The sequence below is a fragment of the Pleuronectes platessa genome, chromosome 2 (assembly GCF_947347685.1).
Source record: "Pleuronectes platessa chromosome 2, fPlePla1.1, whole genome shotgun sequence".
Lineage (NCBI taxonomy): Eukaryota > Metazoa > Chordata > Actinopteri > Pleuronectiformes > Pleuronectidae > Pleuronectes > Pleuronectes platessa.
Window position 1 is genome coordinate 10,224,485 of NC_070627.1, and position 15,692 is coordinate 10,240,176.

Consider the following 15,692-nt stretch of genomic DNA (forward strand, 5'->3'; position numbering starts at 1 on the left):
AAGATACACAAAATCAACAAAAAAAATATTTGATTTGAATTCCTAGATTGATGATGTTAAGTGCAGAGCTGAAACTAACAGTTATAATCTAACATTCTTTACCGACTAATCTGCCAATTATCTTTTTGACAATAAGCTTATTACTTAGCATCAGTAAAAATTCCAAATTGCTTTGTTTTATTTACACAAATACTTTGTTTTATACTTAAAAAACATTCAAATCAATGATCCAGCCAATCAATTTTCTGTTTGACGAATGAATGAGTTGACTGTTTTTTGCAGGTCTGATTAATTAAATGAGTGAATTAATCGTTTCGTTCACTTTTAATTCAGTTTCTATACTCCAACAAGCATTACTTGCAATGAGAGCGCTTGGAAAGAAAATTCATACATATACAATATCAACAAATTTAAGTCATTTATTTAATAGTTCAATGACAAAATCTATATTATTTTGTCCTGAAAGTTTGGACTGTATTTTCACAGATTGATTTTCCTCACCTTAGTATTTCGCTTCACAGGGTTTCCCAGCTCACATTCCACTTGGGAGCCATTCTGGTTCGCTTGACATCTCATCTAAACAGAGCATTTTAGATTTGTAATGAGTACAAGAGCCAATATCATCACTTGGTGTCACTGACATCATTGTCAAACACCAATTTCAAAAAAACTTGTTCCAAACGCTGCTGTGATTGGACCCGTACCTGAGGTGGGACCCGGGAGCCGGCGTACGACAGAGTGTTTGGCAGGGAGATGATCAGCTGAGCAGCGTGAGCGTCGTCTCCGTCCTCATCGGGATGAAGGGGGTCAGACGGCATGTTGGTGACGGTGACCTCCAGCACCACCAGCCGCTGGTCTGACAGGGAGAACACCTGGACATCATCCTCATCTCTACAGAGGGGAAAAGAAGAGAGGAAGAAGGGATGGAGATGAAAACACACATGCACAGTCGTCCGGCAGCAAATCAGAATCACAATCAGAATCAGTATTATTTTTATTGCCATGTATATTTGCACATACAGGAAATTGCCTTGGTGTGGTTGGTGCACTGTACAAACAACAATATAAAAACAACAATATAGAACAACAATATATACAATGTATACGCAGTATGACGGCTGCGTACACATAATATCAAGCAAAAGTAAAACTGTATATTAATCATTGTATATTAGCAGGTCATCCCACAATATTTTATATAAAAGAAAAAACAGTCCTAATTTATTTTATAATCCCTTTCTATTAGGATAACAGTCACTTTGCAAATAATATTCCCTTAACTTGTGTATTCACATTATTCCTTTGCAGAGGTTTAATGGGGCTGGGGTGTAGGTTACTAAGCAACAGTATGCTGGGCAACAGGACACACTATTAAATCCACCAGTTCACACAGACTGAGGCAGATACTAACTTTGGCAGAGGGGTGAAGAGGTCGGAGGTCAGGGGTCGTGTTCCAAACTGGTAGCTCAGCTTCAGGTTGCTCTGGCAGATTTTGTCACTGCCACATCCTTCTCGCAGGAAGTTCACCTTCAGGGGGTAAACCAGACGGACGGGATGAATCAGAGTTCACGTTTTTGATACAGAATAATGTAGAAAGACATGTTGTATTGCATTATACTTTTCTATGTCTGTATAATTAATTTAGTACAATTACTGCTTCGGAGATTTAGAGACTTTGCCTCCCATAAAAAACGACCATACACATCAACCAAGCAGTTTATTACGACCTATAGTTGTGGATTATTGTGTTTGTTTCTCTTTTCCAAATGAGAGGCAGTTTATTTTGCTGACTCAAAAGCTTCTCTGTTACTTTATGAACAGGAGGTTCTTTTGAGACATGTTGTATTTAACATTTGAAGCAACTATTGTACTAACACAGGATCATGCACAATCATCCGGTGATTTAACAAAGATCCCTTATTTTGCATATGTACATGTATTTTTAGGCTGATTATGATTCTTTGTCTATACCTAATGAGGAACACAATCAAATGTTGGTTAAACAGATATGGTTGAATGTGAGACGCTAACTGAGCAGCATGAAATACTTCTGCTTCCTGCTGGTTACTGACCTCAGAGTGCAGCGTGTTGGACGGGGACACACTCAGCACCGGCGCCAGCTTCTCCAGCCTCTTGGCACCCGAGTGTCTGCGTGGCGGCACAGGCTTGATTGTGTGGGTGATTGCCAACGAGATGGGACGCAGTTTGTCCTGGATACTCTCCTGCGAGGACAGAGATGATGATTAGCTGTGAGGCAAAGTATCTGGTCGTGGAGTTAGGGTGGGGAAAACGTAGATTGAAAGAAAGGAAGTATTTAGGGCACCAAAACTGCACAAAAGGCAGATTCTTACCTTGTATACATTTACCTACTTTTTCACTATTATTTACATGGATTTTTTAAACCAGAGTGAAATAAAATAAACCATAAGCATCATGTATCTGACCAGGAAAATGACATTAACATGTTACTGACGTGGAGTTGGAAGACAGCAGTGGTGCACACGGGGTAACGCTGGAGATGCAGCTCCACCTCCTCCGTCTGAGTGTACTCGGGCTCGAGTGAACTGCGGCCCAGGAAATTAACACGGTGCGGGAGGCCCAGCTTCCTGCGCTCGGTGTCGGCCTCGAAGTGCACCACCAGGGCTTGATGGGAGTGAAGAGCAGGGTGAGAGAGAGAGAGAGAGAGAGAGGTTATCCGAAATGCACTTCAGGAGCCCACCAGGGGCCGAGCATATATTAAACCCCTCGTCTCGGGGAATACAGTGTTACACAGCTGTGACTTAATCATAATAAAGTCTAACCTCACCACAGATAAGGTTACTACATCACTGTAAATAGAAAGGTCTCCTGTCACTGGGCAGCGTGATACGAAGTCCCACGTGAGAGAACGGACACAAACGGTGGTGACGACTTACTGATGTGTGGTGAGTAGTGCTCCGGGTGGGCTGTGAAGGTGAAGCAGGCCTTGACCTCCACACTGAGAGAGTCACATGGGGGAGAGGGAACAAAATAAACCGTTAGAGGTTTTTTAACAACAATCACAGCTGAAAATGTATTGTTTCGAAAGGTTCTTTACATATGAGATTTTAAACATTAATATAACAGCCAACAAATATTTGCTATATAAAGATAAAGACGAATAGTGGCGACCTTGGTAGCAGTCGCCCTGCGTGTTGTAATCTGAGCTTCTTTGTGTTGGTTGCCAGTCCGGGCACACGTTCATGTAAGTGCATGTACATGTGCATGTTAGTCCCCCCCCAACCCCCCTGTAAAACCATTGGCCCTCCCCAGGTTTATAAAGTGACATGGCTAAAGGTCCAATCAGGCTCTTTTTATTGTCTCTACTGCAAACATCCATCATCCATTATCTGTACAGTTTATCCTTTGAGTGTCACATTCACACCTATCTAGAGCCTCCACTTAACCTAATCTGAATGTGATGGGACTGTGGGATGAAGCCAGAGTAACCACAGAAAACCCTCGCAGACACAGGGAGACACTGGCAGATCATGGATCCCGCGGTTCTACTGAACACAAGGTCACTTTGTTCAGTTGTGCTTCTAGTTGTGTGTTTGGATACCACTCTCATTGGACTTTGCAACACCTGAGGACTGTATACGTAACACCTTGCTGGGAACACAAAGCTAGGTGTGGTTGACCGTTTGTCCGAGAGGCTGGTACCAGTGCGACACTTAGCAGCAGTTAATATCATTTATGTAACCTTTGAAATCTGGGTTTGGTTTAGTTATACTGGATGTTTTATGACATTATCAATTCTTACCAGTGTCCTTGTCTGTCCTTGCAGCTGTACTGCTCCAGATCAATGTATTGCGGATCAATAGATATATCTCTGAGTACATGAATGACTGGACGAGACCTAGGGACACATAAAAACACTTTTTAATTGGTAACACAAATAACGACCAACTGATGCTATAACAGATTGCGATGGCAATGACTGTAATAACTAAACTGTGTTTCACGTTGAATGTGCTGTTATTGACAATCTCAATCAGATGTCATTCATTTCTCACCTGAAGAGAACCACTGAATCGTTTAGAGAGCCCACTGCCATGTCTGGATATTGATTATTGTCAATATCCAGACCACCTGAGATGGAGTATCCAAAACGTCTCACGTCAAAGTCCCGACCGTCCAGCACCTGACGGGATAAGAAACATGTATCAATAGTCTGCATTAGTTTAGTGTCATAATCACTGTTTACTTCATGCAATCCTTTCATTTTCATGCCTCTTTTCATCTATCCATCTACTCACTCGTCTTGTGAAACTCACCTGAGCAGGTTTCGTCTCAATTCCAGAAGCTGATCCTCTGTAGATGAAAACTTTGCCGTCACCATCATATGGCGCTCCGACTGCGATATCTGTTCACACAGAGGATCAGAGTTTTATTAGACACCACAATCTATTCAATTCTTTATATCTACAATAAATTCTTCCCTTTAACATTTCAAATTCAACATCAAATCAAATGCATGGTTAATTTAAGTTCAATGCAAATAAAATAATGGACGTATAAAATAGAATATACAGTAAATATAATATAATCGAGAATTCCTACAAAATTTACAAAAGATTACAGAATCTAGCAGTTTTGTAAATTAAGTAAATTCACTTAAAAACCCAACAAAGTTCAACACTTGCATTAATGAGTCCTGACTCCCCTGAATGACAAACACATTTAGGTCATAAAACAATTGTAACATTGGATACAATTGTTCTCACCTCCATATCCATCCTGGTCCAGATCTCCGATGTTGCTGACCGTCAACCCGAACATGGAGTCATACGTCCCGTTGAGACGGATCGGCCGAGCGTGTTCGTCCCAGTGGCCAAAGGGATTCAAGTACACGTAAACGGCTCCACCGATCTCGGCCTTACGGTCGAAAAAATTGGGAGCACCGACAATGAGGTCTGTCCAGCTAAAGATGAGAAACAGGGTTAGAGAATACCTCTCAACATTTTTAATAGAAGGTTTGATAGGGTTTCATAAGAGTGTGTAGCCAAAATTGTCAATGTCAACATTTCTTAAGGGCACTTCAGCCCACATCTTTTCCTGCGAGTCTAGGCGATCATCCCAACAACCTTCCCATAGCCACCCCACTTGCCACCAACTCTAAGATCTAGGCCTCAGCATTTCCTCACCCGTCCCTGTTCAGATCCGCCGTCGCTACCGAGTACCCAAACGAGGATGCCAGCTCCTCCCCCCAGAAAATGTGCTGTGGCACCAGCCGGTACACGTTATCCTTCCTCAGCAGCACCACCGCCCCTGTGTGATTGGCCCGGGGAGCGCCCGCCACAAAAGTCAGCTCTCCAAGACTCGTTATCCCGAAGGCTGAGTCCACAGAAAACCCTGTAAAAAGAAGGAGGAGAAGGAGAAGGAAAGGCAGAGTGGAGGAGGAGGAGGAAGGGTCATGGGTTAGTATTGAGCACGGGTCTCAGAGGCTAATCTCCTCTCAGTGTAGCGTGTGGTGCTCATCTTCTTACTAATGAAATGTGTGCCTTAAGTGACTATTGATTTTATGCCAAACTCATGAGGGGTATGAATGTCCTGTGTGCTGCGTTTGTGGGAGGAAGGCGAGCGGCTGTGCATCCACCAGTGAGAGCAGAAGGGCAGAGGGAGATGTATGATGTCTCCTGAGATTCATGATCTTGTTGTTCTGAATCAGCTGCCTCTGGTGAAGACAGTGTGTAAACACAGTGAGTGCATATTAATCAGATTTTTGGCCTAAAGCATCTCCTCCTTTGTGTGAGTGTGCATTGTGATAGTGTGCATGTGTATGCTTGTGTGTGTGTGTTAAGGAATGCGAGGATGTGTTTGCATATAAATCAGGTAAAGCAGAGGATTGAACAAGTGGAAGGGGGAAGGGTGTGTGTGTGTGTGTGTATGCGTGTGTGTGTGTGTGTGTGCTTCGTTGTGTTGTATTTTCTGATCAAGCTGTGAAAAATGGCACGTCATATCAAACATTTCACTTTAGCAGAAGCAGTCGCATGCATTTGCTTCGCTGGTTCATAAAAGAAAAGCGTGCAGAGGGTGTGAAAAGGAGGATAATCTATCAGGATATTTGTTAGTGCTGAGTAAACATGCAGAAGGAGACAAAACAGAGACAAACAGTGGGCAGCTCCAGGGTGGCAGGTGTGGAATGCAACAGTCTGCATCACAATTCCTGTAAAAGCCCAAATGACAGAGAGAACGGGCTATTTGTTCCACACAGGGCGGCTTTTAGCACACAGGCTTACGACAAGGTCGACACTGTAAAACTAAATGGCCGATAGAGGCTTGAGGGCCGCAGTGGGTTTTAAAAAGGGGGTGGGGCCCTGCATCCGCCTAGTAAAGGTGGGACCAGCGATAGTGATTTCAATCCACTGTGAGGATTCACTTTGTTTCACTGGCCTATAAGAAATCATTTGTAATAACTGGGTCCCATGTTATTCTTGCAGGGATTTTATTTTTGTATTTTTAAATCCTATTGCAACTCTAAGGCAATACAAATCCAAGTAATCCATATTAATACCTCTGCAAAGGAGGTGATGTTGTCATTTGCATTTGTTTATTTGTTTAATTTTCAGCAGGATTACGCTAAAGCTAGAGGACAGATTAGCTAGAAACTCAGTGGAAGGATGTGGTATTGGTCTGTGAAAGGACATATTCAAATTTGTTGATGATCTAAGATTACAATTTGTATACACTTTCCTTTAACATTGAGAGATTTTTTTTTTATGTTTTCGTTCATTTCTCAAAGAATAATTAATGGATATTGAGGGAAAAGGCATATTTAGGGGACTGATATTGAAAACCTGGAAACAGATGCAATAAATGTAACAACCTCAATTGCTAAAAAAAAATGGCTATTTAATCACGCCCAACTTAAATTAACACCCTATTAAAAACAATTTTTGTTTAATGATATCTTTAAGCCTTTAAGCCAGAGGTAAAAATTGATGAATGCCTTTTATATCCAGCGCTGCTCCTTGGATAAATAGACCAGTAAACCTATCTGTTGATAGATTTACTGTTTGTATTCAAGCATAGTCAATAAAAAGGAACAACTGGACTCCTGTGCCATGTGAGATTTAACAACAGTTTAGGATAAGACTTCAGCAGTATAAACAACACTGTCTGTCATTTTAGTAAACATGCAGGTGTGGCATATCATCTGGTTAGGATCAATGGAAGCATGTGAGTTATAAATGGAGGCTAGAAGGTCATGTGGGAATTAGTGTTGTCAAGGAGACGGCTCAATATGGTGAGTGGGAGGGTAAATAGGCGTGGAGGTATGTGAATGAAGAGATTTATTGTAGATCCAAACATTTAGTCAAAGTAGAGATAGGAACCACATGGCAACTGTAAACAAATAAAAAACAGCCTGACGATGAGTCATTGCACATCGACAGATTATCTACAAAAAATTAAACAAATGGTAATCCACCACTTTGGTCCAGACCGAGACCTTGTCCACACTACTGTGTCTTGATAGCCTGACGTTGTCAGACTCACAATTCTAGTCAGAATGTGAGTCTGAGACCGCTCCATTGGGCTGTGATTATGGGGCGTGTTTCAACTGACCAGGAAGTAAAATTCTTCTTCGCTCAATTGGATAGACCTACAACCAATCAGAGCAACGTAGTATGTGACGTATGCTAAGCAACGCATTGTGAGTTATTTACTAACGCCGGGTTCACACCGGACGCTTCAGCGCAGCGCCAAGCCTTAAATAACAGCTGGCTCCCATCCACTCCCATGTTAAAACTTTGTGCCGGTCACACCGGAGGCTGAAGCACCGCGAGGCAGCCTTGGCGCAGCGCGGTGCTTCAGCCTCCGGTGTGACTGGCACAAAGCCGTGCAGCGATCTACTGGATCAACGGGTGATATTATTAGCGCTGCCCGGCGGTTCAGCGTCGCTTCAGTGTCCGGTGTGAACAGCCAAGCGCCGGGGCGATAGGGATTAGCGCGGTGCTTTGGCGTCGCCTCCACGTTCTGTGTTCCTCTTTCAAAATGAATGCGCTGTCGATATCTTCTAAAACAGACTCAATGGCAGCATCTACACATCTCAGCTCGCCAGCGGCAGGCATGTTTGTTGAAAACGAATTCAACCCAAGGGCACTTTGATGACGTGGTTGATTACGTCACCGTTGATCATCTGTCAATCATCGTATAAAGCCCGCCCTGACAATCTGATTGGCCCGGTCGGGCATAATTTTTTCCCAACGGAGCGACTCCAGACCGAACTGCCCGACCAAAAATGTTGTGGGCGGGGCTAAATACGTCTGGCATCCAGGCTAGTGTCTTGACACAAAATACAATGCTCTCAAACAAGCATGCCAGGCCAATAGGTGGCGATAAAGTTCACATCAACAATCTGTCAAATGCAACAGAAGAACATTATGCTCAGTGATCTTATTCTCATTTGGAGGTGGCAACTTCCAAAACAATAGTAGCGCCTCATTTTTTGCTATCGTATATAAATTGGGATGGCAGTGGCCTGCGAATGCCGGTAATGTGGTAATGCTAAATTAAGCTGCGAACTTCTTATTAGACCTAGCAATGCTAAGCAAATGTAGACAAACCAGTATATATCCGCCTGTGACATAATTTTTCCAAATACTTTGATTTGCATGTATACAAGTTTTATGAAAATCTGAAAGCATTTCTATAAAATCTGATGAGAGGCCCAAAGCCTAGAAGAAAGTTCACTTTGCAAAATATTCCCACTCTAGTGTGTGGGCATGAAACAGACTATGTCAACAACTGCAGGATAGATTGTTGTGATATTTGATACAAACATTCATAGTCCCCAGAGGATACCACTGAGTTTTGTGATCCCCTGACTTTCCTCCAGCACTGATGTTAGATCAATGTTCTCAGTTATCCAATGAAAATATCTTGTTCCTTGTTTCCATGAAGATGCATCTTAATAACTTTCGGTGATCCTTGATTTTTTTATCTAGAATTATCATCAGGTCAAAATATTAAAAAAAGTTCCAGTACTTTGGTAGCGACAAAACGAACCTCCGCTGTGTGTTAGCTTTTTTGTTATGTGCTATCAGAAAATGTTAGTATTTTAACATTCTAAACTAAGTTAACACAGTAACCATTATACTCACTGAACATCAGTACGTTATCATTGCGAGCATGTTAGCACACAAATATTAGCTCAGAACACTAGACCTGGAGCCTTGGTTGTTAGTTGAACCCTTTTTATAAGTAAAACGACGACAACCCACGAGAAAACCACCGCCACCTGGAAAGCTTCGAACCAACACACACATGCAGACTGACTCGACACGCGACAGACGACAGACAAATCTACAGATAGAACAGACAAACACCTGCTGCTATGAAAAGAGACAACCATCTTTATCATTAGGCTACTAGTTAAAGACAAAACGGGGAAAAAAAATCATCTTCAAAAACAATAAATAAAAGGGTTTATAGTAGACTTTTGGTTTTGGATGGTTGTCTCTTTATAACAGCGAAGGTGAAACTGTCCCATGTTGTACACACTACATTTTATACACGTAGACACGAGGTAGACAGGATTAAGACGAAGAGGGTGGGACTACTTCCACTACAAGCCCAGTCCGGTCCAAACAACAACACGCCACGCCTACAAACCTAAGTAGCTATTATGAGCTACGTCCTCAAATGGCGTGGGCCGGCTGGAGGGCTCCAGAGTTTTGTACAGCAGTGCATCTTCAACAGGGCTAGCCATGAACAAGAGCCCTACGGCCCGAGACAGGAAGAGAAAGACAGAGAGACGTACAGAGTGCGGGAGGGGAGTGATGGGGTGGTGAGGAGAACAAAAAGGAGTGAAAAGAGAGAAAAAAAAGGGGGAGAAGGGAGGTGCAGGTGAGACAGGCTGTGAATGATTGGTGTTTTGTCTTTGCGGTGCCGCAGCGGGTTTCTCTTTCCCCTTGGAAACCACTGGGTACCCAGTAGAGAGATGACGTCCATGGCTCAGACTGTAGCCCGACACTGGACACCACCCACATTACGTTTTGACATGTTTTCCCATGGTTCATCTCTAGAAGAGGGCGGCGGATGGCATGGGGGTGACATCATTGTTTTGTTTTTTTAATTCATGTCAGGCCACAATAAGTTTGGACGTATTTGAGGAGTCCACCCACATTCATATGAGAAAATGTTGGAGGAGTCTTACACAGGGCCTCATGACTCACAGCAGAAATACTTCGTTGGGAATTACAGGGGACACTGAATCAAATGTAATCTCTACCAGTCAAAAGCAGTTGCTACTGTTGCTTTAGCCACTGTGGTTATGTCCGTCCAGTTTGGGGTTAGAGTCTGAGCCCTGGTGTCGCCCCTCCTCCGGCCCTTGCTTTCTCTCCTGTGCACCGGCAGCAGTGAGCAGGGAGGGCAGATCCTACCCAGGTAACTGTGGTAAGGCAGAGGGATGAGCTGAGCATTAAGTTCTTTCTGATCTGCCACCTCGTAGGGTCCGTCATCATAGAAACCGAGGTCAAGCAGAGTCTGGTTTAGGAGCTGGACACGCATCTCGCCTGGAATGGAAACAGGTGAGGACACAGCAAAGCAACACAAGAAGACATCGAGCTACAGACCCTCGTGCTCTTTGCTTCAAAAATACACACGCACATATGCATACTTACACAGTTTCACATTGTATATACGAAGAGGAAAATATACAGTTAAACATAGCATTAATCTTCTGTTGCAGACGATGACGATACCACTGAAGAAGATAAATCTCAGTACTTTCTTTGATTAGCTGGATGCTGCTGCTCTCCATAGGTTCACCGTCCAATCACTAGATTGGCTATTGAATCAATTACTTTCCCCCTGAGTCCTTTCAATAGTATGTCTTTAATTAGATTGTTTACATCCTAAGATAATCAGCTTTATATTTACCATATATACATGTCATTGTTTCAATATAACTCTTTTTTATCTTAACAAGACACCAAATAAGTATAATTGCCTCATTATTCCGTCATAAATCAGAGAAAACTCTGTACATGGTGATGGCAAACAAGAGTATCCAATGCAAAGTACGGAGTTCAATCCAATGTAAGTATTTTATATAGATACCGATCAAACATCTAACATCAGATTCTATCTGCTGAATGTGGCCAATTTCTGACAAACGTATAACAAACACATTGGCCATAACATTTAGGCCAAGAAATAATAAAGGCTGGTAATATACTTAAAGGGATAGTTCACCCAAAATTTGAATTGTACTCATTATCAACCACAAACTCTCACCACTATGGTGCATGTGAACGTGAATGCGGATCCAGAGGAGGATATCAGAGGACATTTTGGCTAAAAACATGGTGTAGATGAAGTCGTTTCAAGTCTAATTTGAATGTTGGGGCTTATGGACACTTGGATGACACCAAACGTGCAGTATGGATGCATTTTATATATTTTTTATGTTTGAAGAATCGGTCACCGTTTAGGTATTGGATTTGGTTGCAACACTGTTTACACCTGAAACTCCAAAAGTGTTTTGTGGACTTAAACCCTTCACCCAGCCCTCCATAGGATGGTCCTGAGTAGATAATGAGTGAATTCTCATTTTTGGGTGAACTATCCCTTTAATAGGCTTGTTGCTGCCGCCTAGAGGTATTCAAATTCGAAACATTTTTCTATATTAATAAAACATGCCTGTAATGCTATGCGAGGCTTTGTTTCTATGATCCACCCTTCAAAAGGCCAATAAGACTCCGTACCTTTCCAGTTGTATGTTCCCGGAGCACCAAACAGAATGAAGTTGTTGTCTGGGGTGAAGCTGACAGACAGGCCCTGCTGACAGAAACCAAACTGCTCGTGTCCCTGCGGTCGCCCCTCGCAGAACTTCCACTCGCCTCCGTCCAGGTCGTCTCGCTCCGTCAGGTCCTCACTCAGGACGTAGCAGCGTCCAATGGGGTCACGAGTCTCCGAGGGTTGATTTACACGTTGCCTGAGCTCGTACAGGTGAGCGCAGGTCTGATAAGAGACAACAGGCAACAGCACAATGTAGTTATTTTCACAATTTTAAGGGAGCGATGACAAAATAAGCTATAAAGGTTAATTTAACGGGATCCAAGGGAACGTGTGTCTATGACTGACGCATCTGAACTACAAGGTAGATAACACTCTCTATGATTTCCTGCACTAATGAATTTACATGATGTGGTCTTTACTCACCACCACCTTCCCTCCAATCCCCTGACTTTTCACGGTCACTCCCAGCCACTGGTTGTCTTTGCTCTCTCGGTCCAGACTCACTGAGGGAAAACACAGAAGGAAACAGCAAACATGGTCCGTATTGTAAACCAATTAGAAACTGAGCCAACACAAGCAAAAAGCACAATGCAAAAGAGAAAATGTAGAGGAAATACATTTTCTAGTTAGTTTTGAAAACAAAGGTATAACAATGTGCTCATTTTTCTGCAGCCACCCAGTGGACATAAAGGCTTACATCCGGACTCAACAGAAGGAAGGAAGTCGCAATAAATTCGTCTCAGTGGAAAAATTAAAAAAACAGAGGGTATGTTTTAAAAGTGCTTAAATCTTTATATAATATAATAGTGTGTCAATATTCTTTGAACATTAACTGACTGATCATTTCAGTTTTACTCACCTTCTCCGTCAATATCCACCCTCTCACAGTCATACTCCTCTGGTGTGATCGGACACCTGAACAAGGCTCCTGGTCGAGTGCCCCGCAATTGACCTAGCCCCGCTGCCTGCGGCGCCCCCACCAGGATCCTGAAAGAACATCAGTGACAATTCCTTTAATCACATGGTGTAATGACCGATCTCTTGTGTAGCATTGGTCTACACCACAGATTTTAAACAAAGATGGACGAAATGACTGCTTTCCTAAAATTGTCACAGATCTTTGCATATAATTTGATTGGAAATTTGATTCCACATCAGTCTCTGTTGGCTGAAGGATGGTTTTATAACAGCAAACGGCCCTTAGCTTTTCTGTCTTTTTAACTGTGATTTTAGGTTGTATAGAAACCCATACATTTTCAGCAGTAATGTAGGCTAGCCTGTATGTAACAGGGAGCAATACTGAAGATTATTGGTGTGAGTGCCAGTTCATAATCAGAGACATCAAATAGCAATTTGTTTATTGACCTTCTCCAATTGGGACTGTAGTGATCAAAATACCCAGACACAACCACAATGCATTGGACAACAACTGAATTCTGCAAAGTGAGGGCACCTTGTTACCCCATCTACAGAGGAAGTTACAACCCATGGTTGATTCACATGTGACTTTGGGCAATTTTCACCCAATGATATCCTAAACTTACTGAAGCAACGGTTGCTCCAAAGTATAAACACTGCTGCAGCTCAAACTGAAATCCTGCTGACGGCGCCAACAGACGAACTGTCCTGTTATCTTGACCCAGAATTGATTCAAAGCAGCTCTGTGGAGTCTCTAGCTTCTGTATCTTACTATCAAGGCAAGGAAAAGTTTTATGCCCAGTGAGGTGGTTGCTGATATTCTGGGGCCAGTGTCACTGCCCTCTGCCTTATTAGGACCGGCTGATTCAGACTAGGATGCTATTTAAAAACTGAGCGTTGAGCCACATTCCACCCAACACCGTCAGCCGTGGCACAGACTACCCTATGCATGGAAGCGAGACATGGGGTAAGTGAGCGAGAGCAGACAGAGCACAGAATGTAAAGATGGAAGGAAGGAAAAGAGGGAGAAAGAGAGGATTCAAACATATACAATAACAGAGACCAATCCTGGGTTTGGTGCTACAGCAGCAGTTATAATACAGCTTGGATTTAATTAAAACAATGACGTTGGCCAGGAAAAAGCTCAGCTCCACGTCGTAGCCACAACTATCTGCACTGCCTGTATTAAAAGTTCCCTCCCATCATTTCTACCGTGTTATGTACACACTTAAATTAGAGCTCTCTGGGGCTGTGAAGTGTTTTTGCCTATAAATACAGAGTTGCAAGTTGATAGCACTGCACTGACCCAGGCAGGAAAACAGAGAGGTGGACGTCTGAGTGTTGTCAGAGGGGCAGCCATAACAGACACTCCTCTACACTCTTGTGCTGGTTGGGTGTTTGATATAACTCATTTTAATATCGGTTCCACTCTATTTTGGGTTTCAGTAAGTGGATCACATATGATACACAGGCAACAGGTGAAGACACAATACTATTTACAACTACCATATTGGCGAGGGCATAATGAGGTTTCAAAATCCTTGTTCATAACTGCACAAGTGTAAGATGCTGTCGTCATCTTTTTATGTTTTCATCTGGAAGTAGCATCTCTTGGTAAATCTATCGGTACAATTCATCTGTAAAGCATCAAATCGAAACCTATATTATGTTAAGTCACTAAACCCAACAGTTCAGACAATGTGAACACGAACGGCGACAGTGGAGAGTAGAAACTCCCGTTCGTGTGGCAGAGAGAGTTGATTCAGTCTAATTGCTGCAACACAGCGTGATGTCACCTGGCAAGACGCTATTGGCCCGTCTCATACATTCAGGCTCATTCCCACAACTGCACTTCACTGCCTCACTGGTACATGAAACAACACACCCACCAACCCAGCCTTTGGCAGTGTTTTAATGAAGAGCAAATGTCTGTCTGAATGGGGCCTTATGCTGTGTCCAAAGCCACCCACTCATTCCCTATTCCCTACTTCACTATATAGAGATAACTATAGAGGGCCTAAAGAGAGCTCATCGGGTGAGGAAGGATTAGGACGTGCAACAACCTAAACGTTGACAACTGGAAAATCCCACAGTAAATTTTAATCTTTAGTCATCTTTAAATGTAGAAATAAACTCCTAATGCTCTCGCTCCTCTTGTCTCTCCACCATGAGCACAATGCTTGATGCTATATTTTGCTCAGTTAGTGACCATCAGTTATACACTACTTTTTATGATGCATTGTGGGGAAAAAACTTGTGCACTATATAGGGTATAGAAAATGTGGACACCACTACAAAACGGAGTACGCACTATGTAGTGAGTGAATTCGAACACAGTGTTAGTCATGGAGTGATGCCCCAAGTGCTTCTCAATTGGGCTCATGCTAGCTCTAATCCTACTGTTAGCATAGCTAAATATTATGACGTTCCACAAAACCATCCACTTTTCTTCCTGCCAACTTTTGACAGTAACTCCCATCCACAACCATTGTGGGACATTGAGCATTAACACTGGGGCCACTAATCACAAGGAGAAGCAACCATGGGAACCTTGACATGTTGAGGGTGATGGGAAAGTAAGGATGGACTCTAGTGTTCTAAGTTACATTATTGTGCTAATTTACAATCCAACAACAGCAGTAAATCTTGCTTTAACAGATACACAAATCAACTGTGATACCAACCAGACTGCGACACAGCTCTTTTCTCTTCTACTCCGGCCTTTCCTGCCTCTGCTGAGCTGCAGTCATGCATCAGGAGTGATTTCCCTATCCTTACTGAATGACAACCCACAACAGTGACCCAAAGCAGAGACATCTCATGAGAAATAATGACCACTAAACATCACCGGTGGTCCACGTGAAAAATCCATCCAAAACAGTGTTGATCCACTGTAAACATATTAAATAAAAAGGGATCTGGTTAAGAGGAAGAACGTATCACTAAAAAAAGCTGATTAGATCAGCTCAGCATTCCAGGGGCCTCTGGTTTATGTTTAGACGTTACGA

General features: G+C 42.8%; 1 protein-coding gene across 1 annotated transcript in view; it reads right to left on the reverse strand.

Moving 5' to 3' along the window:
* itga7 (integrin, alpha 7) overlaps nucleotides 1-15,692 on the reverse strand; it is a 36,905-nt gene that overhangs the window by 7,368 nt on the left and 13,845 nt on the right. The window contains exons 2-16 of the mRNA XM_053442924.1: nucleotides 12,626-12,753; nucleotides 12,190-12,269; nucleotides 11,733-11,988; nucleotides 10,407-10,538; nucleotides 5,166-5,373; nucleotides 4,746-4,942; nucleotides 4,296-4,384; nucleotides 4,035-4,162; nucleotides 3,782-3,877; nucleotides 2,916-2,977; nucleotides 2,474-2,643; nucleotides 2,073-2,222; nucleotides 1,412-1,527; nucleotides 705-891; nucleotides 502-576 (exon numbers count right to left, since the gene is read on the reverse strand). Of these exons, the coding sequence (XP_053298899.1) occupies nucleotides 502-576; nucleotides 705-891; nucleotides 1,412-1,527; nucleotides 2,073-2,222; nucleotides 2,474-2,643; nucleotides 2,916-2,977; nucleotides 3,782-3,877; nucleotides 4,035-4,162; nucleotides 4,296-4,384; nucleotides 4,746-4,942; nucleotides 5,166-5,373; nucleotides 10,407-10,538; nucleotides 11,733-11,988; nucleotides 12,190-12,269; nucleotides 12,626-12,753 (2,074 nt within the window). The remainder of the gene's footprint in view (nucleotides 1-501; nucleotides 577-704; nucleotides 892-1,411; nucleotides 1,528-2,072; nucleotides 2,223-2,473; nucleotides 2,644-2,915; nucleotides 2,978-3,781; nucleotides 3,878-4,034; nucleotides 4,163-4,295; nucleotides 4,385-4,745; nucleotides 4,943-5,165; nucleotides 5,374-10,406; nucleotides 10,539-11,732; nucleotides 11,989-12,189; nucleotides 12,270-12,625; nucleotides 12,754-15,692) is intronic.